This window comes from Podarcis raffonei, chromosome 3, assembly GCF_027172205.1.
Source record: "Podarcis raffonei isolate rPodRaf1 chromosome 3, rPodRaf1.pri, whole genome shotgun sequence".
Classification (NCBI taxonomy): Eukaryota; Metazoa; Chordata; class Lepidosauria; order Squamata; family Lacertidae; genus Podarcis; species Podarcis raffonei.
Window position 1 is genome coordinate 395,571 of NC_070604.1, and position 24,622 is coordinate 420,192.

The following is a 24,622-nucleotide window of genomic DNA, read 5'->3' on the forward strand; positions in this document are numbered from 1 at the left end:
TGGCTGCCCATATAAATTTGTGAACATCCTTTGGCTCCTCCGTGATAATATGACAGCAACAATCACAGATAACAATGGCTCTCAAAGCAAACCATTCACAGTGGCCTCAGGTGTTAACAAGGGTTGTGGTCTATTATTTTCATTGCCATGAATATTGCCACTTCTATTATTTTCATTGCCATGAAAACTCCCCTACGGAGTAGAAATAACATACCAAAAGATGGAAAGCTCTTTGAGTAAGTTGAAAGCAAAGGGTAAGGTTACCATAACTTCTGTCATAGAGCTTTAGTATGCTGATGACAACATAGTGTCTGCATACTCAGAGGATGACCTCCAAACCATCCTCATTACCTTTGCAGAAGTTTACGAATAGCTTGGCCTATTGCTCAACATCCGCAAAACCAAAGTGCTTGCACCAAAAAGCACAAAACAACAAGCACAAAACAACCCCTCTGCAGCACCACAAATGTTGGAAAGTGTGTATCACTTTTCCTACCTGGGCAGTTATCTTTCCACATTGATACCAAAATCCAGCATCACCTGAGCTCTGTGAGTGCAGCTTTCTCCCAACTGAAGTGCAGAGGATCGGGACATTTGCAGGGAAATCAAAATGCTTGTTTACAAAGCTATTGTATGCTTGTGAAACATGGATATGGTGTCTCCGAAAAATGTTACACATCACTTGGGAAGACAGTGTACTGGAAGCAGTAGTGTTAAAGCAATGATTCTTCAACATCAAATTTGTTGGAATGGTCATTGTCAGGGAACTGCCATCGGAGCCAAGAGTGGAGGTAAGGCTCCCCAGCGATGCAGGAGAAGGGACCAGCAGGGAGAGAGAGAACACTTCCTTTGGGGAAGGAAATCGGCGTGACACCAGGAAGAAAGGGGAGCAGGGAAGGACTTCGGAGAGATGGCTCCAAGACTCTTCCACAGAGACCAGCGGGGAGAGCCCAGGACCTCCGCTGGCCACGCCCACTCTGCGCAGAAGACTTCCACGCAGGGAGGCTAGGCGGAGACTTGGTGTCAAAGAGCTTTTATGTTGGAAGAAGTTCAGGAAACGCTCACTGACGGATTCTGCCAGTGACTGACACAGCCACGGAGAAAGGTCTGTCCAGCCAGGGAAAGGTTTAGCCAGACAGCGTTGCCTAGAGCAGCAGCCCCCTTACGCACGAGCAACCGCCAATTCCCTTTACAGTCATGTTGTTCAGATGCCTCATTAGTCTTCCAAAGTAACTATTGTATTCCAAACTTAAAAATGGAAAGTGTAATGCACTTTCAACAAAAGAGGTTTAAAGGCAAATATAAAAAGATGTATTATAAACACTGACAACTGGGAAACACTGGCCTGTGAGCACTCCAATTAGAGAACAGCCTTTACCAAAGGTGTTATGGACTCTGAAGATGCTCAATCTTAGGAAGAAAGGGAGAAACGTGCTAAGAGGAAGTCATGTTTGGCAAAACCTCACTGTGACCCAGTGGCGTAGCGTGGGGGGTACCAGGGGTGCCGGCCGCACCGGGCGCAACATCTGGGGGGGCGCGAGTCCATAGGGAAGGGACAAGCAATCGAGGCTTGGTTGGGGTGGGGGGTCGTCGTCTCCGCCACTGCTTCTGTTTCCCGCGCGCTGCGCTGAGGCGAGCTGGGCGCAGCCAGCCATGCAAGCGCGGCGCCTGGCCAAGCGCTCCAGCCTGGGGAGCCAGCGCCTTAGCGCCTCGCCGTCGGCCACGCAGCCGTTGCCCAAGCTCGACAACTCGTGGAGGCCGCCCCGGTGGGAGGGCTCGGCGGCCGCCCTCGAGGAGGAGGACGAAGAGGAAGACGTGGTGGTCGACGTGGAGGAGGACAACGACGCCGACGAGGCGGAGGCGGGTGGCGGAGGAGCGGGAGGCAGCGGCAGCCCGCCGCCACCGGCGGAGCACGCCGGGCCGGGAAAGGGCCACGCGGCCGCCCGGGGGAGCCTCAAGGTGCGTCGGCGTCGCTGGGCGGGAAAAGCGCCGTCGAAGCCGCCGCCTGCCTGGGCCGGCGGGGTCGTCGTTTGTTGCTCTAGTCTCCGGCCTGCGTTCCGGAGGAGCTTCGTAGGGTGACCTCTTGGAAGTTGCGCGGGAGGCGGGCCTCGCTTGCGCCCCCACTTGCTTGCAACCCCGAATTCCAGCTCTGGGTAGGAAGAGAATGGGCGGTTAAGAAAGGGGAAGGGGGCATCGGGGCATATGCAGAGTGCCTTCCCAGCACGAGGCTGGAGGGACGGGGCACCGACTCCATTGCAAGGCAGGCTTGCACATCTGACTGCCCTGCCAAACTGGACGGGAGAACCGCCGCATACCACCCCTGCTGCATAACTGTCCCCCCCACCCCCCTACCTACCCACCCACGTTTATTGCGAGGGAAATCTAGCTGTCTGCAGGGAAGGGGTTGGGTGCATGTAATGTGTGACAAAGGCATCAGGTGTACGTCTACCGTATTGGGTGGAAAGGGTATAAGGGTGGGGAGGTAGAGTGCATTTAAAAAAACCAAAACATTGTGGATTTAAACAAGGAAAATGTAGCATAATCTACTGTTTGTAAGGGCCCTTTGGGATTGGTTTTACCCATCTCAGACAGTTAGCTCATAGTGTAAATAAAGATGGCTGTTGTTTGCATTTTTTTAATAAAAGCATCAACAACGATCCTTTTGCACGGTCTGTTGTGCTGTGTTGCAGAACTTTTTGCAGTTGCAGGATTAGGGATGGTGTTCTGTGCTACAGTGGCGTAGCGTGGGGGGTGCAGGGGGGGCCGGCCACACTGGGCGCAACATCTGGGGGGGGGCGCGATCCACGGGTTAGGGGGCGCAAAATCCACGGGTTAGGGGGCGCAAATTACTTGCCTTGCCCCGGGTGCTGACAACCCACGCTACGCCACTGCTGTGACCAACTCCCGCCCGGAAACCTATGTCCCACTGTGGAAGGACGTGTGGATCCAGAATTACCAACTCACTGTTAAGACCATGTTCATGGAAGACAATCTTACTTGGCTATGAGTGATTGCCAAAGATGAAGCAGCAGCAGCTCATGAGGCCCTGTAACTCATTTAAAGTAGCTAAAGTAGCCTTATCTTGGGCTACAGTTCCTTCCTTGCATCATCTGTTGTTATCATCAGTTTCCTTTTGGGTGAAGACAGAGACAACGCAGGTATTGAGCAGTTTCACCGTCTGTCACCCATTAGCATTTCTACATCTTCTCCATGTAGAGGACCTACTACTTGCTTGCTACTACAAGCCTGATGTAGAAATGCAGAAAGAAAATAGCCATGTTTCTAAGATTATATGTTATATAATGTGTTATTAATAACTGAGATGGGGACAGAGTGTTGGAGGAGGTGTAAAATTAAGGGATCCTTCCTGCAACAAATTTGCCATATTTTTAGATTCTATCTTTACAGAGATCCACAAAATTACTACAAAAGGCTCTGTTGAATTTGTTTCTAGATTAAAACTTGAATGTTCACTTTAAACCATTAATTGGATATTTTCTGGTAGTGGCCTGAATGCAGATTAACAGATTTTGGATGGGACTAGAAAGGGCAACTCTTATCACATGGTACCAAAAAGTGGCAGATGAGATAAAAATGTCATGGGGGCAGACAAATTCATGGTGGAATTGTATTGTTATATTACACATATCAACAAGATGGACATCAGGGGACTTCCTACAGCATGTAAAATATTTTGACTGCTTTGATTCCTAATGGTGTGATATTTTTTCTTTTATTGTATTGGATAATCTGGGCTCAACTTTCTTTGGGTTTGTTCTGTTCTGCATCATAGTTACAGAGGGAGAGAAGAGTTACTTCTGTAAAAAGAAAAGCTATAAAAATAAATTTTAACAAACTATAAAGAATAATTTTATAGACAAGAAATCTCTACAAAGAACAGGTCCTCAAAGAATTTATTCCTTTAATAAATAACATATTTTATTGCATGTTTCTATTAACAAGAGCAGCCAAGATCAGTAAAGATTAAATACTATTTTAGTTCCATGTATTCTCATCCCTAGCAGCATCACTGATTTACTCCTATATACAGAGTGCACATTGGAAGACAAAGCCAGGTAAGCTAAGTGTTTGTCACAATGGCAAGAAATAATTTAACATATCGATAACTAGAAACAATTACATATCAAAAAAGAAAACACTGCTTATAACTTTTAGAAATCAAAACCAGGCAAGGTGTACAAAGAACCAATCAGTACACACTGCAAAGTTTTAGCAGACTTTTGGTTCCACATTGTAAATTAGGAACATAAATAGTTGCATAAGCTTTTTGTGAAATGTATACTATAGTATATTCAAGCTCCCTTGTTTTAGATGTTGTCTGGCTAAATTCGTTATTGTGGCAATAACATTTTGGTTTCAGCAATTCAGTGTTCCTCATCAGCTTTATAATCAACCATCTTGCTCAGGCAGAAAGGTGGGGTGTTTAGGAGAACAGATATGACTAAAAGTAATCTTTTTTGATACTTCAATCATTTTACTAGCAGAAGCATTATAATATTCCCCTTCCCATGCCCTCAGAGGAAGACTAAATGGGTGGAGATTACATTCAGATATCTCTTATTATACAATCCTCAATCCCAATGCTCAGCATGGAAGCAGTCTGCATTCCATTTAATTGAGCAATAAGACACTGGATGCTTTGTCTACCTCAATAAACATGTAATACATTGTTTCTGATAACACAGTACAGAAAATTCTCAAGAAAAAAACTTCTTATGACTCAGACAAGAGTTGAAATCATTATAATTTTTTTAAGAGTCTCTTTAAACAAACAGAGGTTAGAAGTAACAAGAGAGTGAAAAATAACCCATCATAGTGCAAGCTTTTGGGGTGACATATATAAAAGAGTGGGATGCGAGTGGCACTGTGGTCTAAACCACTGAGCCTCTTGGGCCTGCTGATCGGAAGGTTGGCGGTTCAAATCCCCGCAATGGGGTGAGCTCCTGTTGCTCTGTCCCAGCTTCTGCCAACCTAGCAATTCGAAAGCATGTCAAACTGCAGGTACCACTCTGGAACCATTCTGGTACCACACAGAAACGGTGTTTCTGTGCACTGCTCTGGTTTCGCCACATGACCCGGTTTTCCACATGACCCGGAAAAACTGTCTGCGGACAAACGCCGGCTCCCTTGGCCAGTAAAACGAGATGAGCACCGCAACACCAGAGTCGTTCGTGACTGGACTTAATGGTCAGAGGTCCTTTACCTTTTTATATAAAAGAGCAGCTATGACACTGCTGGTTTTCACTACGTATACTTGTGAGAATTTCTAGAATAACTTGTTTTTGCCCTCTCCCCAAATTCTTTTAATGAAAATTTTTGTTCCTATAAGAGGTCTTTTAAAATGAAGTGCATTATTATGTTCTGAACATATTCAGTTGGTCCAAAACCAACAAATACACTTCCATTATTAGCATGTTGATCTGGTTTTGGTTACAAGAAATTCAACTAATATCATGATTAGCTGATAAATGAAAGCATACAAACAGAAGACCTTAAGTACTCCTGAAGTAGTTAAAAAACTAAACAGACACAATTATACAACTATGTCACAAGGTAAAGAATATCTTAGTATAGTTTAATTGTATTATGTTCCATTACATATTTTAAAACCATTATAAATATTCTGATAAGAAGCCTAAACTTTAAAGTTAGTTTTGGCTTAAATTTTTCAGTTCCTATCCTGGACTTTGCCTGCTAACTAAACAGAGGAGCCAGTGGCTAAGATGCAACGAGGCGGTAGCAGGATTCTTGATATGATCATTAAGGCTGATGACAACACTCAGCTCTGAGATAAAAGATATAGCCAGCCACTATACACCAGCATTACAAATCCAGTTTCATTTTTAACTGAGGTAGTGCTGTAGAGGTTTGAAAGGGTGCCAGTAAAAAAACAGATTTTTACTGCTGTAGCAGTTGCAAACACAACCTCCTAACATGCTGAAAAATAAATACAGTCAACTGTGCTGGGGAAAAAAATGGCACTCACTCAGTCAGCCTACTGAAGAGGTCCAAAGTTCTAAAGCATAGTTTATGCAAACAGTGTTGCAAACTCAGTGAATGAGATGGGATAATTCCCCTCCATGAGAACCATGGAACTGAAAAAAGCGTACTGTATTAGGATTTTAAAATGTTTTAAATTTCATCAAGCAGTTTTCATGGCGGTAATACTGGTTTCTTCATTCTGAAAAGAAAGAGAAAGTAAAGGCATCACTAAACTCTAGCCAAATAAAGATGCAGGTGCAGTCAGAGCTCCTTCACTACTCAGTTACAAGTTCAGAATGACCCAGTTCTCTGAGGGCACAGACTACCAACATGTAGAAGATGTCCTTGGTGCATTACTTTTGCCTGTTACTCTCTTGGTGTGTAAAGGTAAAGGGACCCCTGACCATTAGGTCCAGTCGCAGACGACTCTGGGGTTGTGGCGCTCATCTCGCTTTACTGGCGTACAGCTTCTGGGTCATGTGGCCAGCATGCCTAAGCCGCCAAAATTCTGTACAATGTTCCTCAAGCATGAGGACCACATTGCTTCATGGGCTCATCAACTACAGCTCCTAGAACTAGGTAATTAAGTTATTAAAATCTTAATTAAGTTATTAAAATCTTAAAGCACACAAACCCATTTTTAACTTGCCAAATGTGTGGCTTTTTCCTATGCTGGAAGAAGAGGGAAACTTTGGAACTGACAAGAGCATATTTTAAAGAGTCTGTTTCCATGCCACTTTGGCATATTTTGTGATTTTAACTGCTGGAGTTCTCTCACCAGAGTACTTGCCACAAACTTGGATCTTGCAGCAGCATGTAATACTCTGTAATCCCACATACAGGGGCCACTTCACCTCATTGCTTTAACCCCTTTAAAGTCACCTCATTGGTTTGACCTTTTATCAAAACTAGGCTTTTAGAGGTCAACTCTTCTTAAGTTAGACCTGCAACAAAATACTGCAGCCTAGAACAGAAGCCCTCATAGAGTCGGTTCAGTCCTCTTGGGAAAGCAGGATTTCAGGAGAAAACCCCCCCCCCCCAAAAGGACTTTCCTACAAACATAGCAGTCTGTGACTATACAGCATGTGAGGGATGTCTGAGAAGCTGCTTTGTAGTTCTTTCCTCCTAGGACAGCCCAGTACAGGGAAGCTATTAGGGACACTCATATTCCTATTTGGTTAGAAGTCCCCCTACTCCCAGGTCAGTGGGCACAGAAATCCTGCCTAAAGGTGTTACTGTAGCAAGAAAGATTGAACTGGAAGAACTCTCATTACAGATAAAAAAAACCCTCTGTGAAATGAGACACCAAAGTTTGATCACGTTCAGCAGCTCTGGGCATAATGGTGTTTCAATCCATTATCCACACAAAAAAGAAAAAAAGAAAAAGGTTAAAGCAAGGAAGCTTACCTTTCACTGAAGAGACTTCTTTCAAATTGTGGGTCAAGAAGTCTATACTGGTGTAAGTACCATTGATACTTTCATTACAGGGGTGTCTGCCTTTGTGCTTGCCTTGGCCACCACTTGCCAAATAGTCTCCTTCCAAGACATCAACAGCAATGTGGTTGAGGCCATTCTGGAAGCCAGCTGAGGTCTCCCGGCACATGGGGCTGCTGGTCTGCTCTTCTAACAAGCCATTTTTCCTGAGGGACACATTTTCCACAGAGGCAGAATTGTGTCGCTTGGGACTGTGTGCAAAGGAAGGAGAAACAGGCGTCACTGTAGTAGTAGAGGGAAAAGTCTCTGAGCTGTGCCTCCGTCGTCCCTGAGGATCAGCACGGATTACTTTGGCTCCATGATTAGGATCAGGAGGAGGACTGGCAAAGATGAAGGCCTGCACCCCAGAAAGTGTAAGTTGCTTCAATTCAGTAACAGGGCTGCTTACATTAACATTTTCTGGCTTCTGTAAAATGGGCTGGGTTGGGGTGGCTGTTGTAAAAGTTGTCTCCATTTCAACCTTTAGGTAATGTTTGTTAGGTTGCCCAGGGCTGGGGCAGGATCCTGGGATCAACACATCTTCCAAGGATTCCGCAGCTGCTGATTGTGACCCATCAAAGTTGAGGTTCATATAGCTGGGGATGAGGAAATTATTGTGCTCATTCAACCCAGAGCCAAGTGAGGAAGCTGAGCTGCCACAGGCTAGTGAATATCCAATGTGGACATACTCTCCACAGGGACTTTGTGATTCATTTGTAGGGGGTCGCTCATTCATGTAGGGAGTAAGAGAGCTCTCAGTTTGGCTGTAGTAAATGGTTGAAGGCATCATTGTGTGGTTGCAGATAGCAAGGAAGGACTCCCCTTTGGGTGTGAGAGTTAATCTCTCTACAGGCGAGTTCATAACCACATACTGGTCACTGTTCTTTTTCTCACCCAGAGAGTTTGGCTGGCTTTGGAAGGCATGAGATAGTGGGTTATAGAAGTTGCTGGTCTGGCCCCTCAGCCCTTGGCCTGCAAAGCCATCAGGAGAGGGCACAGGTGAGGCAGATCCATAGACAGGAGGCAACAGCAAAGGGGACATGTCAATGTAGTCACCACTGGTCATTCTCCCATCAGGACTCTCCCCAGATAACTTGGTACCCAACATGCGCATGTAGTCACTGTCATCTACGGAGTTATCACTGCTGATCTTGTGGGAGTGAGGATGCAAAATCTGCTGTGGGGCTGACACACTGGTGGGGCTCATAGACATATAACCACCAGGACCACCTTGCAATGGCAAAACAGCTGCTCCCCCAGAGCTCATGGGCATGTAACCCTCCTCCCCACTACCACTGCGACCTAGATGTGAGCTGCTACTGCTGCTGGTGGTTCCGCCAGAGCCAATGTCCACATCACAGTAGTCCTCAGGGTAAGGAGTATAGGTTCCCCTTGAAGGGGCCCCTGCTGTTGGTAAGGTAGCCCGCATGAGTGTGTACTCATCCAGCGAGGCAGAGGAGAGAAGAGTTGGCATGGGGTGCCGATATGCTGGTGTTGTCAGGGAGTAAGTGCGCTTCCTGGGAACCTTGTCTCCTCCAGCGCTCTCCCATATGTAGGGCCAATAACAAGGGTGTCCCCGCTCCATGGCAATGTAGCCATCCAGCTGCAGGTCAGGAGGAGTCTCAGGTGTGTTGCTGTGGTTACTAGCTTTTGAAGGGTCCATGACTGGACCCAACTCCTCAAAGGCCAGGAAGCTAGCAGGATCGTTAGGGGAGCCGGAGGTGCTGCTGCTGGAAGGGTGCTGGGAGAACATGCCTGGCTCTGTAGCCAGCTTTGTAACCAAGGAGGGGGAGCGCAACAAGGCCAGGGAGCGACCGGGCGGCGCAGCTGTCTGGCTCCCGAGCCTGCAGCTGGCTGCCCCAGGCGTGTGCGAGCGGCCGAGCGGGGGTTCTCCAGCGTCGGACCCCGAGGGGCTGCCAGCTAGTGAACCAGCTCTGCCCCCGTCACCCTCACTCGCAGTCCGGCTCCGGTTCCCGCTGCTTCTGCCCACCACCAGAGTGTCTGTACGCGACCGGCGGAGAAGCCCGGCCTGGCTGGGGGGCAGCGCCGTCAGAGAGGGCGGGTGGTGATGGCGGCGGCCGGGAACCGAAATGGGTCGACTGCACATAGCCGACAATGCTCCGCTGGCGCCGGACGATGACGAACTGGATGAAGATGACGACGACTGGCTCTTGCTGCGCGGGCGGAACTCGGCGAGCTCCCGCAGCGCCTTCATGGCCTCCAGGATAGTCTCATGGATGTTCTGCGCCACCACCGAGTCGTCCGCCTGCATCCACAGCTCGCCGGGCCCAGTCGAAGCCGAGCGACCAAGCTCCATGAAGAAGAAGCTATCCGAGTGGCCGCAGCGGCGGATGTTCATGAGCTGCAGTGTCACGCAGGGCCGCTGGCAGTTGAGGCGCACGAGCCCCACCGTGCGCGCCGCTAGGCACAGCCGGTGCACGCCGGCGAGGTTGCGGCTCTGCCCGAGGCCCCGGGGCTTCAGCGTCACCTGCCACACCTCGCGGTAAGGCGAGGCCCCGGGCAGCGGCGGCGGCTCCTCGCGGGAGGCCGACGGCGGCTGGCGCCGAGGGGAGTCCTGCCCGGCGGGCTGGCTCTCGCGGAGCAGCTCCGTCAGCGCCACGTACCAGGCCTCCTGCTCCGGCTCGCTCTCGGCTGCCAGCGCGAAGTACTCGTCGCGCGTGTACAGAGCCACCAGGTGCTTGTGCTTGGCGTCGGCCCGCTTGTGGATGTTGAGGCAAGAGTCGAGCGCGATGGAGCGCTTGGGCACCGCCGACTTGCTCCGCCACTTCTTCTCGCTCTCGTAGTACTCCAGCCGGGCGGGCTGAGGCGGCGCTTCGTCCGCGGCGGCTCCGTCGCTGGCGGCGCGGAGCACGAAGAAGCGCCTGTGGCCGTGCTTGTGCTTGCGCAGGTAGCCGCACTTGCGCACGCCCGGCGGCGGCGGCGGCTGCTCGGGCGGCGGCTGCTGCTGCTGCTGGTGGTGGTTGTTGTTGTTGTTGTTGCGGTTGAGGCCGCCTTGCGGGCGGTCGGGAAGCTCCGCCGCGGGGGGACTCGCCATCCCCTCTCCCGCTCCGGGGCGGCGATTCCGAGCAGCGCTTGTGCGAGGCCCGCAGCTCGCGCGTCCCCCACCCCGGCGCCCCCGGCCGCTTCGGGTCTCCGCTGTGGCCCACGCTTGCTCGCTCGCTCGCTCTGGCCAGCCGCTCAGTCCGTTCGGTGCTGCGCGCGCTCCTCGCCGGAGGACCAGAGATGCAGCGGCGGCAGCAGCAGGGAACTTCTCGCGCTCCGCTCTCCTCTGCCAACAGCAAAACAACACGTGACGCGCCCGGGTTACCCAGAAGCTCACGTAGGAGAAGGGGCGTTGCGGAGAGAAGCCGCCCAGGTCCTTTCATCAGCCCGCACTCAGCGTAAAAGACAGCGCGCTCCACCAATGGATTGCAGGGCGAGAGCTCCCCTCCAGGCTGCGAGGCTGCGATTGGGTTTCCAGCTGGCCTCTCTGGCCCGCTCGCCTGTTTCGTCCTGCGCCTTCCCACTCCCTGCCGCCGGGCGACGATGTCTCTTGGTCTCCCTCTGAAGCAACAAATCGTCGTCCTGCCGGAGTGGGGCTCCTTGCCCGCCCGTCGGGCCCGAGGTCCTCAGACCTTCGTGCCGTGACTTCCCCGGCGCTTCGCTAATTCGGATGGCACGGAGAGTTCCCGCAGTTTATCCAGCGCGTTTGCTGTCGATGTGCTTATTTATTTAATAGCGAAATATAAACAGTAAAGAGGACAGTAAAGAGGAAAGAAAAAAATAGATAGAATGTGATAGAATTCTTAACTCTTTGCTTTCTGTTTAAAGTGATCAAAATATTTTTATAGTCATACTGCTATATTTCATTGAAATGCTGCAAATAAATAAATAAATAAATAAATAAGCAAGCAAGCAGGCACTCTGTTAAGAAGAAAGGTGACAAAGGAACAGTTATCTATTTCATCAAATGAGAGTTTTCAAGGAATAAAGGTACCCTGCAACACAACACTCAGTGGCATTTTGTCTTTTGGTCCATTTCCCCATCCTCCAGTAAAGTATACACCAAACTACTCTAAGACCAAATCTGAGCATGGTGGAGCCTACACAAGAAAAATGACAGGAAGGAACTGCTTGCTGGCTAAATATTTTTTTCTCTTTGCCCAATTAGTTTTCTATTCAAACAAGGGGGGGCCAGGAGGCAGGGCCGGATTTAGATGAAGAGAGGCCCTAGGCTACTCCACTTGTGAGGCCCCTCCCCATCCCTCACCCTCACAACTAGAAGAAAATGGAAGAGTGTTACAGTAAGAACCTGGAACATGGGTTACAAGCTCTTTGAAGATCTTCTCTCCCTACCCAGAATACATATCCAGAACCATCATTGATACATCACTGATACATCATCATCATGTCACAAGGAGGGAGGGGAGTTGTGAGGTTACCCAAGTTCATCAACTTGCCCCAGTTATCAGATCAAGTTCCTACCACCTATCAGATCAAGTTCCTAACACCTAAGGGACACGGGTGGCGCTGTGGATTAAACCACAGAGCCTAGGACTTGCCGATCAGAAGGTTGGCGGTTCGAATCCCCACAACAGGGTGAGCTCCCATTGCTTGGTCCCTCCTCCTGCCAACCTAGCAGTTCGAAAGCATGTCAAAGTGCAAGTAGATAAATAGGTCTGACGGGAAGGTAAACGGTGTTTCCGTGTGCTGCTCTGGTTCGCCAGAAGCGGCTTAGTCATACTGGCCACATGACCCAGAAGCTGTACACCGGCTCCCTCGGCCAATAAAGTGAGATGAACGCCGCAACCCCAGAGTCAGCCACGACTGGACCTAATGGTCAAGAGCCATTTACCTTCATGCATATCTTTGCCTTCTGGCCTTCCCAAGGATGGGCTGTGGGAACACCTGGCCTCAGGAAACCCATCAACAGATGTTCATTGTTTCTCTCAAGGGAGGGGCGCTCTGTACTTGACTGTATATCCCAAGGATTATGGAGGAGGGTGGTATCCAAGTTGAACACATGACCTCTCGCTTAGAGTATTATGGAGGAAGGCAATGTCCAAGTCTGCCTTTCCTTTTGAAGCAAAATGTCATTGAAATGGGAGAATTGGTTATGGCATTGATTTTATGTAATTTCCAAAGGTTAGTAGTCCAGCACGGTCAAGTACAAGGGGGTACAATTTTGACACTTGCACCAATGCAACAAGTTTTCCCAATAGAAACCAGCTTTCTCGATTAACAGTGCAAAGGCTCATTGTCCCGGGGTTTTTAGGGAGGAGAGGTGTTGAGAGGTGACAAAAATGATTTCCAATAAGTGCCCCCCTTTATTTCCATAACAAGTCCTTGAGTCTGTACTCTGACTAGGGACCTAGAAGTGGCAGCGCTTGTCAGCCCAACCCCTGCAACCCCTCATCAGGGCTGGCTTTAAGGCAATTGGAGCAGCTGGGCCAAATTGGGCCTTGCAGACTGCTCCTAAGGTGGCCCCTGCACCAGGGCAATCTAGATGAATTGTATTTATACCTCTAAGATTCCAAGTTGGGCCCCAGAGCTTCAAATTGGGCCCCACTGGCTAGCCCTGAGTCTCATAGTTGCTGGGCCTGAGTTGCCCTGCCCTTGCATGAAGTCTTGGGTTTGCAATTTTGGAGAGTGTTGACTTCCCGCTGGGAAGCGGGCTGTCTGGCGAGGCCCCCTAGATTTAGAGGCCCTAGGCTTCAGCCTACTTAGCCTATTCACAAATCCAGCCCAACCAGGAGGGCAGCTACCCCCCTAAATCAAGTAAATCAATAAAAATATTTAACTAACTGAGGTTATGCCCCCCACTAATATAAAGCCTGACCCTTAACAAAAATCCTGGCTATGCCCATGTTCTGGTTAGCAATGAAATCATCATCATCATCATCATCATCTGGCTAGGTTTCCCTAGCAACTCTGGGTGGCTTACAATGCATATAAAAACACAGTAATTTTTTGTGTGAAAACATTAATGAGATGAGGAAATATTTGTTTGGTAAAATATATAAAATTCATGGGTTTTTATTTTATTTTAACCCATGTGGAATTATATTCTTACAGAAAATTTGAAATTACTTTCAAAGCAGCACCCCCATCAAAGTTTGAGAGGCATTTTTCAAGCTTTGGGTGTCAGAAAAGCACTCACTGCATATGCTGTTATCAATGAGCCTTCATTTTTTTAAAAATAATATTTATTACTTTTAGAGTTTACAAAAAAGAAAAAGAAAAAGAGAAAAATACAAAAAAGAGAGAAAAGAAAAGCACAAAAACAATACAATACAGCATATGAACAATACAAACCCAACCTAAACCCATTAAACTAAACACATAAATAACATAAAACAAAAACAATTTAAAAACATCCCTCCTTTTCCATGCTCTATCCTTCATTCCCTTGTTTCCTCGACTTCCTCACACCTCCCTTTTTGTATCCCACTTCTAGTATTTGTTTCAGCAAATCCTTTCCATCTTTCTCTATTTTCTGTCATCTTATAAATAACATATTCTTTGACCTTATTTCCCATTAAGGGTAAATTACTTATATGTACTTAACTCCTTATATCATTTCTGCTAAATCCATAAAATGTCATTCCATCATTTTTCTAACAGTCATTACTTTAACAATATTTCTAAATAAACACTTTAAATTATCCAGTAATCTTCCACTATCTCCTCTCCCTGGCTTCGGATTCTGCCAGTCCTTTGCGTCAGTTCCATATAGTCCATCAACCTGGAGATCTTATGTCCGAGGCTCTTAAATCTTTTCCAAGTCCCTTCTGCAGATCTTCTTCATTTTCTTTGATACTCAGGAGCAAATCTCGAGAAAACTCCAACCTAGCAATGCTTTTATTCCTTCTGAACAGTTCAGCCAAATTTCCATAGTTAAAAGTAAAGTCCATAAAGAATTTCAGGACGTATTTCAGGATTCCTCCAATTCTAGATGCCCCCAAAACTTCAGGCACCTCCCAACCCAAGCCCATGTCCCAAAAGTCAATCAATCCCTGGATAGAGGGATCTTTCCAACTTTCCTTCTTCAATCCAAGCCGGGATCCAAACCTCAAAAATTGACTTTTGCTAGGTTCAATCATGAATGACCTCGATTTGTCAACTTGCTTCTGAGAAGTTAAGGGTCCAGCTTGTACAACTTTAAGTTTCACAACAACAACTTTCTCCTTTTCCTCCACCATTTCTCCTGCCAAGGTATGTTCCTGTGCCAACTCCTGAATTGTTTCTGTATTGGTACTCACTTTTTGACTCAAATTAGTCACTTTCTGTTCCAAGTTGTCAATTTTAAATATCGTGTCCTCTGTCTTTTTATGGAGCTGTTCCAGCGAATAATATATCTTATGTAATACAGTCACAATAGCTTCTCCTATCAACATTTTGAAAAGTCCAAGGTCAGTCTCTGGTTCTCAGAATCTTTATCTTGCAGCTGGAGTTCTCCCTGTTAAACTCCTGCAACAGTTTCACATGCTCCCTATAGAGGGAAACAATTTCCACTTGTAACAATTCTTTCAAACACGACTCAAGCAAATAACAATAGCTTCAATTTTCGGTTACTTTTTTCCTCCTTTTTTTGAACGCAAAAGAGGACAATGGAAACAGTATCTTTCTTATTTAGCTAACTGTCAAATCCGTTCTGTCAATGAACATTCCCCGAACGTCATCTGGCAACCCTTTTCCAGGTTCAGAGCAGTGGCAATTTAGTTTTCACTCTCTCCTGCAGGCACACTAAAACCAAGACTTCCCCCCTCTTCTCCTGCTTCCAAGGGGGGTTATGTGATTTTGTCCGATGGAAATTTAATACTTTGTCAAAAACTTTCAAAGACTTTAGCTTGTGGCGTCTTTGCTTCAGTCTATTTACAAAAGCAGAAGGCGGACTTCCTGTTTAGAACCTTCCCGCTTTGGTGCCAAATTAAAGTATTTCAAGATCCAATTTTCCGTTTTACTCACGGGTAGTTGTTTATTTTATATATATATATATATTTTATAAAATATTTATTAAGATTTTAGAAAACATATGTCACATATAACAAAATAAGAACATCAACAACAAACAAAAAATACACACTCAACAAGACAAAGAAAAGAAGAAAAAACAAAAAGAAAGTAAAATTCCACTTTTTAAATTTCAAAAATCCATATCCCTCTTTCCTGACCTCCTCACATCCCCCTTTTTTGTATTCCTCTTTATTCCGTCAAATTCAGCAAATTCTAACCCTTTTTCCAAACTCGTTTATAATTATATATTTCCAGTTATTATGTCTCTAATTTCCCTTATCTTGTACCTTTACACCACCTTATATATTTTGACATAATAATTATTCTAGTCATACCCCCTCCTTTTTCTTAATATTCTTCTTTTCCGAACTCTTTTAACCATATCCCAAATGCCATGTTACCTTCAAATCCCACATCATTTTAACACTCAAATATTTTACAATATTTTTGTAGATAGTTCTTAAACTTTTTCCAATCCTCTTCCATCAGTTCTTCTCCCTGGTCACGGATTCTGTCAGTCATTTCTGCCATCTCCATATAGTCGTTCACTTGCATCTGCCAGTCTTCCACGGTGGGTAGATCTTGTGTCTTCCAAAACTTGGCGAGAAGTATTCTTGCTGCTGTTGTTGCATACATAAAAAAAGTTCTGTCTTTCTTTGACACCAATTGGCCAACTATGCCCAAGAGGAAGGCCTCTGGTTTCTTAGGAAAGGTAAATTTAAATACCTTCTTCAGTTCATTATAGATCATTTCCCAGTAAGCCTTAACCTTTGGGCACGTCCACCAAAGGTGAAAGAATGTTCCCTCAGCTTCTTTACATTTCCAACACTTGTTGTCAGGCAGGTGATAAATTTTTGCAAGCTTAACTGGGGTCATGTACCACCTGTAAATCATTTTCATAATATTTTCCTTTAAGGCATTACATGCCGTAAACTTCATACCGGTGGTCCACAACTGCTCCCAGTCAGCAAACATAATGTTATGACCTATGTCCTGCGCCCATTTGATCATCGCTGATTTGACCGTTTCATCCTGTGTATTCCATTTTAACAGCAAGTTATACATCTTTGACAAAATCTTAGTTTTTGGTTCTAGCAGTTCTGTTTCCAATTTTGATTTCTCCACCTGGAAGCCAATTTTTTTATCCAAATTATAGGCCTCTCTTATTTGATAATAGTGAAGCCAACCTCGCACTTTATCCTTTAATTTCTCAAAACTCTGCAATTTCAATTTGTCACCTTCTTGCTCCAAAATTTCCCAATATTTTGGCCATTTGGCCTCCATATTGAGCTTTTTCTGGGACTTAGCTTCCATTGGTGACAACTCACGGGTAGTTGTTTAAAATCCAATTGTCCACAGGAAAAAGTCAGCGCTCTCCGGCAGCAGCAATGCGGCTTCACTCCGTGAAAGAAGCGGTCGATTCAAAGCACCGCGCCACTCACCCCACGTCGCTCCGGATCCCCAAAATAGGGTTTCCCTGCGAGTGCCAACCGAATCCCAAGTTCACAGGCTTCTCCCGCCTGTGATTTCAATGGGTCTCCGCCTTCTCCGTGGCGGTCAGACCCTGCTTTTCACAGAGCAAGTTCCTCCCGATCGGAGGAGCTCCGCCATTGCCGGAGGCGCCAACCCGGAAGTCATCAATGAGCCTTCATTTTCAGGTAATGGCCAGGCCATCAATTTATTTTTGCATGTCAGTCAAGAACAGCAGTTTATCAAATTGTATCTGTGTTGAAGTAACTGGGATCTACTGCAGAAAAAAAGATCTTGCTGGGTATTGTCTAAAATAGCTTGATGTCCAAGGCAGGCCTAAATATGAGTAATGTGTATTAGGTGATGCTGGATGCTGGAATTGAAGGTATGTTCATCAAATTTGCAGATGACACCAAACCGGGAAGGTATCTAATGCAGAATTTGAATTCAAAATGACCTTCACAGATTGGAGAACTGGGCACAAGGTAACAAAATGAATTTCAATAGGGATAAATGTATGTTTTTGTCCTTAGGCAGGAAGAATCAGCTGCACATGTGAAAAGTACACGTGACATGAGTCAACAGTATGATGCAGCAACAAAAAAGCTAATACTATTCTAGGCTGCATCTAGGCTAGTGTCCAGATCAGGGGAAGTAATAGTACCGCTCTATTCTGCTTTGGTCAGATCACACCGAGAATACTGTGTCCAGTTTTGGGCATCACAATTTAAGAAGGATGTTGACAAGTTGGAACAAGTGCAGAGTTGGGCAACCAAGATGATCAAGGGCCTTATGAGGAACAGTTGAGGGAATGCTCCAACTACTGCACAATTGCACTCATTTCACAAGCAAGGTGATGCTTAAAATTCTACAAGGCAGGCTTAAGCAGTATGTGGACTGAGAACTCCCAGAAGTGTAAGCTGGATTTCGAAGGGGCAGATGAACCAGAGACCAAATTGCAAACATGATTATGGAGAAAGCTAGAGAGTTCCAGAAAAACATCTACTTCTGCTTCATTGACTACGCAAAAGCATTTGACTGTGTCAACCACAGCAAACTATAGCAAGTTGTTAAAGAAATGGGAGTGCCTTATCTGTCTCCTGAGAAATCTCTATGTGGGACAAGAAGCTACAGTTAGAATGGAACAACTGATCGGTTCAAAATTGGGAAAGGAGTACGACAAGGCTGTATATTGTCCCCCCGCTTATTTAACTTATATGCAGAATTCATCATGCGAAAGGCTGGACTGGATGAATCCTAAACCGGAATTAAGATTGCCAGAAGAGAATTGGAAATAAGAGTCAAAAAAATTAATCCCAGAACCTTTTCAGAACTCCTTGATCAAGGAACTACAAAAAGATGGTAAAGCGAGATGAGCGCCGCAACCCCAGTCGGTCACGATTTTGTTACAATTTTGTAATATGCAGAGAATAACATTTATAGAGAAACCAGAGATTGGAACTGAGGGAAGTCAGGGTGGGGTGGGGAGGGTGGGTTGTTTTATGGGAGGGAGGGGGAGGGGAAAATGGGGGGGAATTAAGGATGATATGTTTTAAAATAATATGTTTTGTATAAATTCCTAATAAAATAAAATAAAAAGATTGCCAGAAGAAATATCAACAACCTCAGATGTGCAGATGACACAACTTTCATGGCAGAAAGTGATGAGGAATTAATGAGGGTGAAAGGGGAGAGCGCAAAATAAGGTCTGAAGCTCAACATAAAAAAAACTAAGATCATGGCCACTGGTCCCATCCTGGTAAATAGAAGGGGAAGAAATGGAGGCAGTGAGAGATTTTACTTTCTTGGGCTCCATGATCACTGCAGATGGTGACAGCAGTCACAAAATTAATAGACACCTGCTTCTTGGGAGAAAAGCAATGAGAAACCTAGACATCATCTTAAAAAGCAGAGACATCACCTTGCCGACCATATAGTTAAAACTATGGTTTAGTGATGTATGGAAGTGAGAGCTGGACCATAAAGAAGGCTGATCACCGAAGAATTGATGCTTTGGAATTATGGTGCTGGAGGAGATTCTTGAGAGTCCCATGGACTGCAAGAAGATCAAACCTTAAGGAAATCAGCCCTGAGTGCTCACTTGGAAGGACAGATCCTGAAACTGAGGCTTCAAGACTTTGGCCACCTCATGAGACGACTCCCTGGAAAAGACCCTAATGTTGGGAAAGATGGAGGGCACAAGGAGAAGGGGATGACAGAGGATAAGAGGACAGTGTTCTTGAAGCTACCAGCATGAGTCTGACCAAACTGTAGGAGGCAGTGGAAGACAGGAGTGCCTGGTGTGCTCTGGTCTATGGGGTCACAAAGAGTAGGATACGACCAGTGGCGGAGCTTGATGCTACGGCACGGGGGGGGCGGAGAGAAGGCGGGGGCAGGGCTGGCGCGTGTCCCAGAGGCGGTGCGCACATCCTGGGGGGGAGGAGCCACGATGGCACCCCACCGGGATCGCGCTGTGCTCTCCCCCCGCACTCCTCTTCTTCTGCCAGTGGACACGACAACTAAACAACAACAAGAAGAAGCTTGGAAGAGAAGAGGCTGAGAGGAGATATGATAGCCAACTTCAAATATCTGAATGGCTGTCACATGGAAGAGGGAGCAAGCTTGTTTTCTCCTGTTCTGAAGCATAGGGCTCAAACCAATGGATTTAAGTTATAAGAAATGAGATTCCAACTAAACATCAGGAAGAACCTTTGACAGTAGGAGCTGTCTGATAGTGGAACGGGCTCCCTCAGGAGGTTGCGGACTGTCCTTCCTTGGAGGTTTTTAATCAGAGGTTGGATGGCCCTCTTGTCATGGATGCTTTGCAGGGGGTTGGACTAGATGAGCCTTGGGAGCTCTTCCAATTCCGCAATTTTTCAGTTCTATCATTCTGTGACTTAAAATGTCCCTAAGAGAAGTGCATGCAAGTGTGCTGGCAATCAGAGACACAAACACTGTCCTGTGTTCAAGGGTGCCAGCTTGAATAAAATATGGGGTGCGGAGCCAACTAGTCTCTTTTGCAACATTGGTCAGTGTATGCTAGTATTTATAAGATTGTGTACTTCATTCAATTTTAGATCTACATAGATTCTCATTTACCCATTTGTAAAAAAAAAACCACAGGCACCACAGGCACACACCATGCAGTTGGTTTTTTCCATTCTCCTTCGTTCAGATTGTACCTTGTGAAGTGATGGAATCAGAATTCTCTGTGCTGAATGTACACTATATGATTCTGCATTATCCCTCAAAACAATATCAACAGTGTCCCATTGGATTTGGATTTGATATCCCGCTTTATCACTATCCTAAGGCGTCTCAAAGCGGCTAACATTCTCCTTTCCCTTCCTCCCCCACAACAAACACTCTGTGAGGTGAGTGGGGCTGAGAGACTTCAGAGAAGTGTGACTAGCCCAAGGTCACCCAGCAGCTGCAGGTGGAGATGCAAACCCAGTTCCCCAGATTACGAGTCTATCGCTCTTAACCACCACACTGGCTCTCTCATTCTTTTCCCAATACATCCTCAATATAAACTATATTCCCTACAAGGTTCATCATGGCAGCTACACTGTGGCTGAGGTTATCTGTTTTTGACCCTCTAATCACATGAAATCACAATGAAATGGAAGGTTTTTTTAAAAAAATATTGTATGTTTCTGCAGAGAATTCTTCCACAGAGGTCAAGGTACCTCCAGGTTTCAACACAGAGGTTGGCTCAAGGCAAATATATATTGCTTCTGATTTTACAGTACTGTCACATCAGCACCTGAATCAGTTTTTAAATCTATGGGCTTGTCGCCAATGTTTAATTCCAATCTCCATATTGGCTCAGTATCATCACAAACAACAAATCCCAGAAAAGGTGGATTAGAACTGTCATTTGTCACTTTTTTGTACTATCTTAGTGTTCAAGTTTTTTTTAAACTTGTGGCATTGGACTCTTCTGGTTGGGCATCTCTCCCCACCCCTGGGCTGTGTTTTTAGTGAACTGAGAAAGAGCTGAACTTGCTTAATCCAACCTGCTTTGGAAAGTTTATTATTAAGCGCTTTTTGTAGATGGGTATTTTTTCCTGCTGGGACGCGGGTGGCGCTGTGGGGAAAAGCCTCAGCGCCTAGGGCTTGCCAATTGAAAGGTCGGCGGTTCGAATCCCCGCGGCGGGGTGCGCTCCCGTTGCTCGATCCCAGCGCCTGCCAACCTAGCAGTTTGAAAGCACCCCTGGGTGCAAGTAGATAAATAGGGACCGCTTACTAGCGGGAAGGTAAACGGCGTTTCCGTGTGCGGCTCTGGCTCGCCAGAGCAGCGATGTCATGCTGGCCACGTGACCCGGAAGTGTCTCCGGACAGCGCTGGCCCCTGGCCTCTTGAGTGAGATGGGCACACAACCCTAGAGTCTGTCAAGACTGGCCCGTACGGGCAGGGGTACCTTTACCTTTACCTATTTTTTCCTGCTAGGATTCTGTGTACTGGAGACCTCCAGGTTGCTTTCTGGCAATTTCTGCTTGCTGTTCTGAGGTTTAACAAGAGAGGAACCATGGATCCCAGGACATTCCCGGATCAGAAGCTGGTGTGGCTTCTTTAAATTTGTGGTGTCCCAGTAAAAGTGGGACAGTTAAGCAGTTATGATCTTGGACTCCCTTCTCTTTGAGTACTTCTGACCTTGGGGGTCTCACCCAGTAGCTCCTTAAGCTTTTGAATTCAGTCTTAAGGTCCAGAGTGTGTGTCCAACTGCACTCAGCTTTCCTTTGCCTCTGTATCATGAAACCCAGGAGGATGTGATCACTTCCTCCTAAGTTTCCCAGAACTTCTACTTCATTGAATCAATAGGTAAGCAACTTTTCTTTGGTACCTGTTCTTTCCTATATCTGAAATATCTGAAATAAAAAAAGACCTGAGTTTGTATGTATTAAAACCAAGAGACCATTGTTTTTTTTTTTAAAACAAATAGCTTTATTACAAATTATATTTTTTATGAAGTACACAGTCAAGTAAGTTTCCTATAAGGCCTTTAAAAATTATGTTGGCTTGATTATAATGATGCAATCTATTTTAGACATAAATGTCTAAAATATCAGCATATTTTATAGAAACCCAATAAATAAATACATCGGACCATTTTGCATTCCACAGGAAAACAACAAAAATGCAGTATAGAATATGAGGGCATGTTCATTTCATTGATCAGCAAGAATTATGTTTCTTCTTGCATGCAGGCTCCTTAATGCCATACACAATTCAGCCAAGAAAAAATGTTTGTATGTCAGTACCCTCTGTTATGTCAATAAGGAATATTGGTGTTCTCTTTCCCCAGAACTCTTCTTTACATTAGTATTAATTTGTACAACAACCTTAAGTATATAATAAAGAGCCTGAGAATTCAAGATAGAATGAAGTAATCCTATATATCTAATGCACAGAAATTGAAAAGGGGCATTTACACACCTGAGGCAGAGCTGTACTCCTCTTAGCACCTTTGGTTTTTAGGGGTGGGGGAAGATTTAGAGTATCAGTGCATCACATTCATTTATAAGATAATGTTTATTCAAAAGTGACATTTGAAGTGTATCATCTTCATCTTCAGCAAGTAAAGAGCCAAGAAGTAGAGTTTAGTTAGGCAGGTTCCTGTAAGGCACTTGACAGTTTTCATGCTGGGTGACAATGAGGTACATAGGATATATGCCTAAGCTTCACGCTGTTAACACAATAGCACCATATTGTGATATTAGGTACAACTGGAATCTCATGTTCTTCTCATACATACTTGGCAACGGCTAACATTTGAGTGTAGATCTCCTGCTTTTAGTGTGGAAGGAGTAGGTTTCCTGAAAAGTAAAAACAAAAAAGCTAAAAGTGACCAGTGAAGAAAATTGTTTTGAAGGAATAGTGTGTCCAACTCAGCTCACATACTGAAACTGTCAGATCATAACTTTCTACAATGAACAGAAATTAATGAGCTTAACCTCTGCCTCCTTCTTAAAGCCAGTTCTTAAATTGTAGGAATTCCTACTCCTATAGGATTGATTCCCATACTATTCCTTGATACTGTTACAGGTTACAGGTGCTTCAGGTGCTTCAGGTTACAGACACTTCAGATTATAGACTCTGCTAACCCAGAAATAGTACCTCGGGTTAAGAACTTTGCTTCAGGATGAAAACAGAAATTGTGCGGCAGCAGCAGGAGGCCCCCCAGCACTGGGCACATTTTTTTGAGGGGGTGTGACCATGGGCACCTGCATGTGAGGGAGCTGCAGAGACAGCTTCCCTGCATGACAGCTCAATGCTGCTAGCTCAACTGGGCTGCTAGCTCCTCAACTGGGCTGCGGTGTGCAAGTGAGCTCCACATGCTGCTTTGTGAGGCGAGCCACAGCGGGCTCCCTCAGCTTCCATCCTCTTTGGGGGTGTGCCCCAGGCACCTGCCCGAGCAGTGGAGCATATACTCCTCTGCTGCTATCTGAGCACACTTCTGTTCCTGACCCATAACTGGCTGTAATGCACTTCTTCTTTAGGCTGAATCTGTATCAGGTCCAAAGTAATAGTTTGACCAAAATATGCATTAAAGCATGTAGACAACTTGTATCTGAACTGTGAATTGGGATCTCAATTGCAGTGGGAATCTGATTGATAGAATCTGGTCAGGTAGAAGCACAACAGAAACAAACCAAAAAAAGGGACCAAAAAGGCAAAGTAAGTTCACTCTGTCACATCTAGTCACATTAATTTTAACTATTTAAAAAGCTGCTTTCAAAATGCATTTTTTATATCCTTGGGCAGGTATTGTCAATGCAGAAGATGTTCCCAACTTACTTGAACATTTCATTTCTCTCAATAGTGGCAAGCCAGAAGCTGTAAGCATTTGCATAATAATTGCAGGTGCCCTTGCCGTGGCATTCTATGAAGGGAGCACTGCGGAACTCTTCCAGACAGGAACCTGGAGATGCCAGAGCTTGCCCTGAGCCTTCTGCACCAGCACTGGTGTGCTGCCAAAAATACAGGTCATGCATCAGTTGATAAGAATAGATTATTGTTTTTAGTTACATATAATTCAACAGTACATTTAGTATTTAATAACAATTCAGTGGGGTAAATAACTGTTATTTGTATTCTACAGATGGGACTAGAAGTTGAAAAATAGTTAGTAAAGGTAAAGGTAAAGGGACCCCTGACCATTAGGTCCAGTCGCAGACAACTCTGGGGTTGCAGCGCTCATCTCGCTATATTGGCCGAGGGAGCCGGCGTACAGCTTCCAGGTCATGTGGCCTGAGGGACGGTGGATCGGCTCACAGCTGAAAAAGGTTGCTGACCCTTGTTCTATACAGATACCACAATGGTTGATGTCACAATCTTTTCTGATATGAACCTACTAGCCGAGCCACCTCTGTGCCACCTCTGAGGGACATTTTGAAAAAGCTGACAAGGGATTTATGAAACCCTTCCCCAGTGAGGCCTGCCAATGTCACCAGGTGAAAATCTCCCTCTGTTCCAAAGCATGCCGTTCCAAAGCTGCCGTTGTTTTTCTTACTGATCATAAATGCTTTGATTTGTTTTTTAGTTGTTCATGCTGCCAGTTTTTATTTTGCTTATAGGGTGTGTACTTTTAGTATTCTATGGATTCATGCTGATTTCTCCTTGGTTTCATATCTTGATAAGTTGGGCCATTTTTGAG

General features: G+C 45.7%; 2 protein-coding genes across 2 annotated transcripts in view; both read right to left on the reverse strand.

Annotated features, from left to right (window-relative positions):
- Nucleotides 1–6,135: 6,135 nt before the first annotated feature.
- Nucleotides 6,136–10,744, reverse strand: IRS2 (insulin receptor substrate 2). Its single transcript, XM_053380241.1, has 2 exons — nucleotides 7,411–10,744; nucleotides 6,136–6,202 (listed from the first exon to the last, which is right to left on the reverse strand). The coding sequence occupies exons 1-2, from the start codon at nucleotides 10,529–10,531 to the stop codon at nucleotides 6,198–6,200; spliced, it is 3,126 nt and encodes a 1,041-aa protein (XP_053236216.1). The 5' UTR covers nucleotides 10,532–10,744; the 3' UTR covers nucleotides 6,136–6,197.
- Nucleotides 10,745–22,478: 11,734 nt separating this feature from the next.
- Nucleotides 22,479–24,622, reverse strand: part of COL4A1 (collagen type IV alpha 1 chain) — a 168,892-nt gene continuing 166,748 nt past the window's right edge. The window contains exons 51-52 of the mRNA XM_053380246.1: nucleotides 23,764–23,936; nucleotides 22,479–22,781 (exon numbers count right to left, since the gene is read on the reverse strand). Of these exons, the coding sequence (XP_053236221.1) occupies nucleotides 22,700–22,781; nucleotides 23,764–23,936 (255 nt within the window). The 3' untranslated portion in view covers nucleotides 22,479–22,699. The remainder of the gene's footprint in view (nucleotides 22,782–23,763; nucleotides 23,937–24,622) is intronic.

What these genes read in the sequence shown, in the direction of transcription:
- IRS2 (XM_053380241.1), bottom strand. Translation starts at nt 10,531, where the DNA reads ATGGCGAGTCCCCCCGCGGCGGAGCTTCCCGACCGCCCGCAAGGCGGC.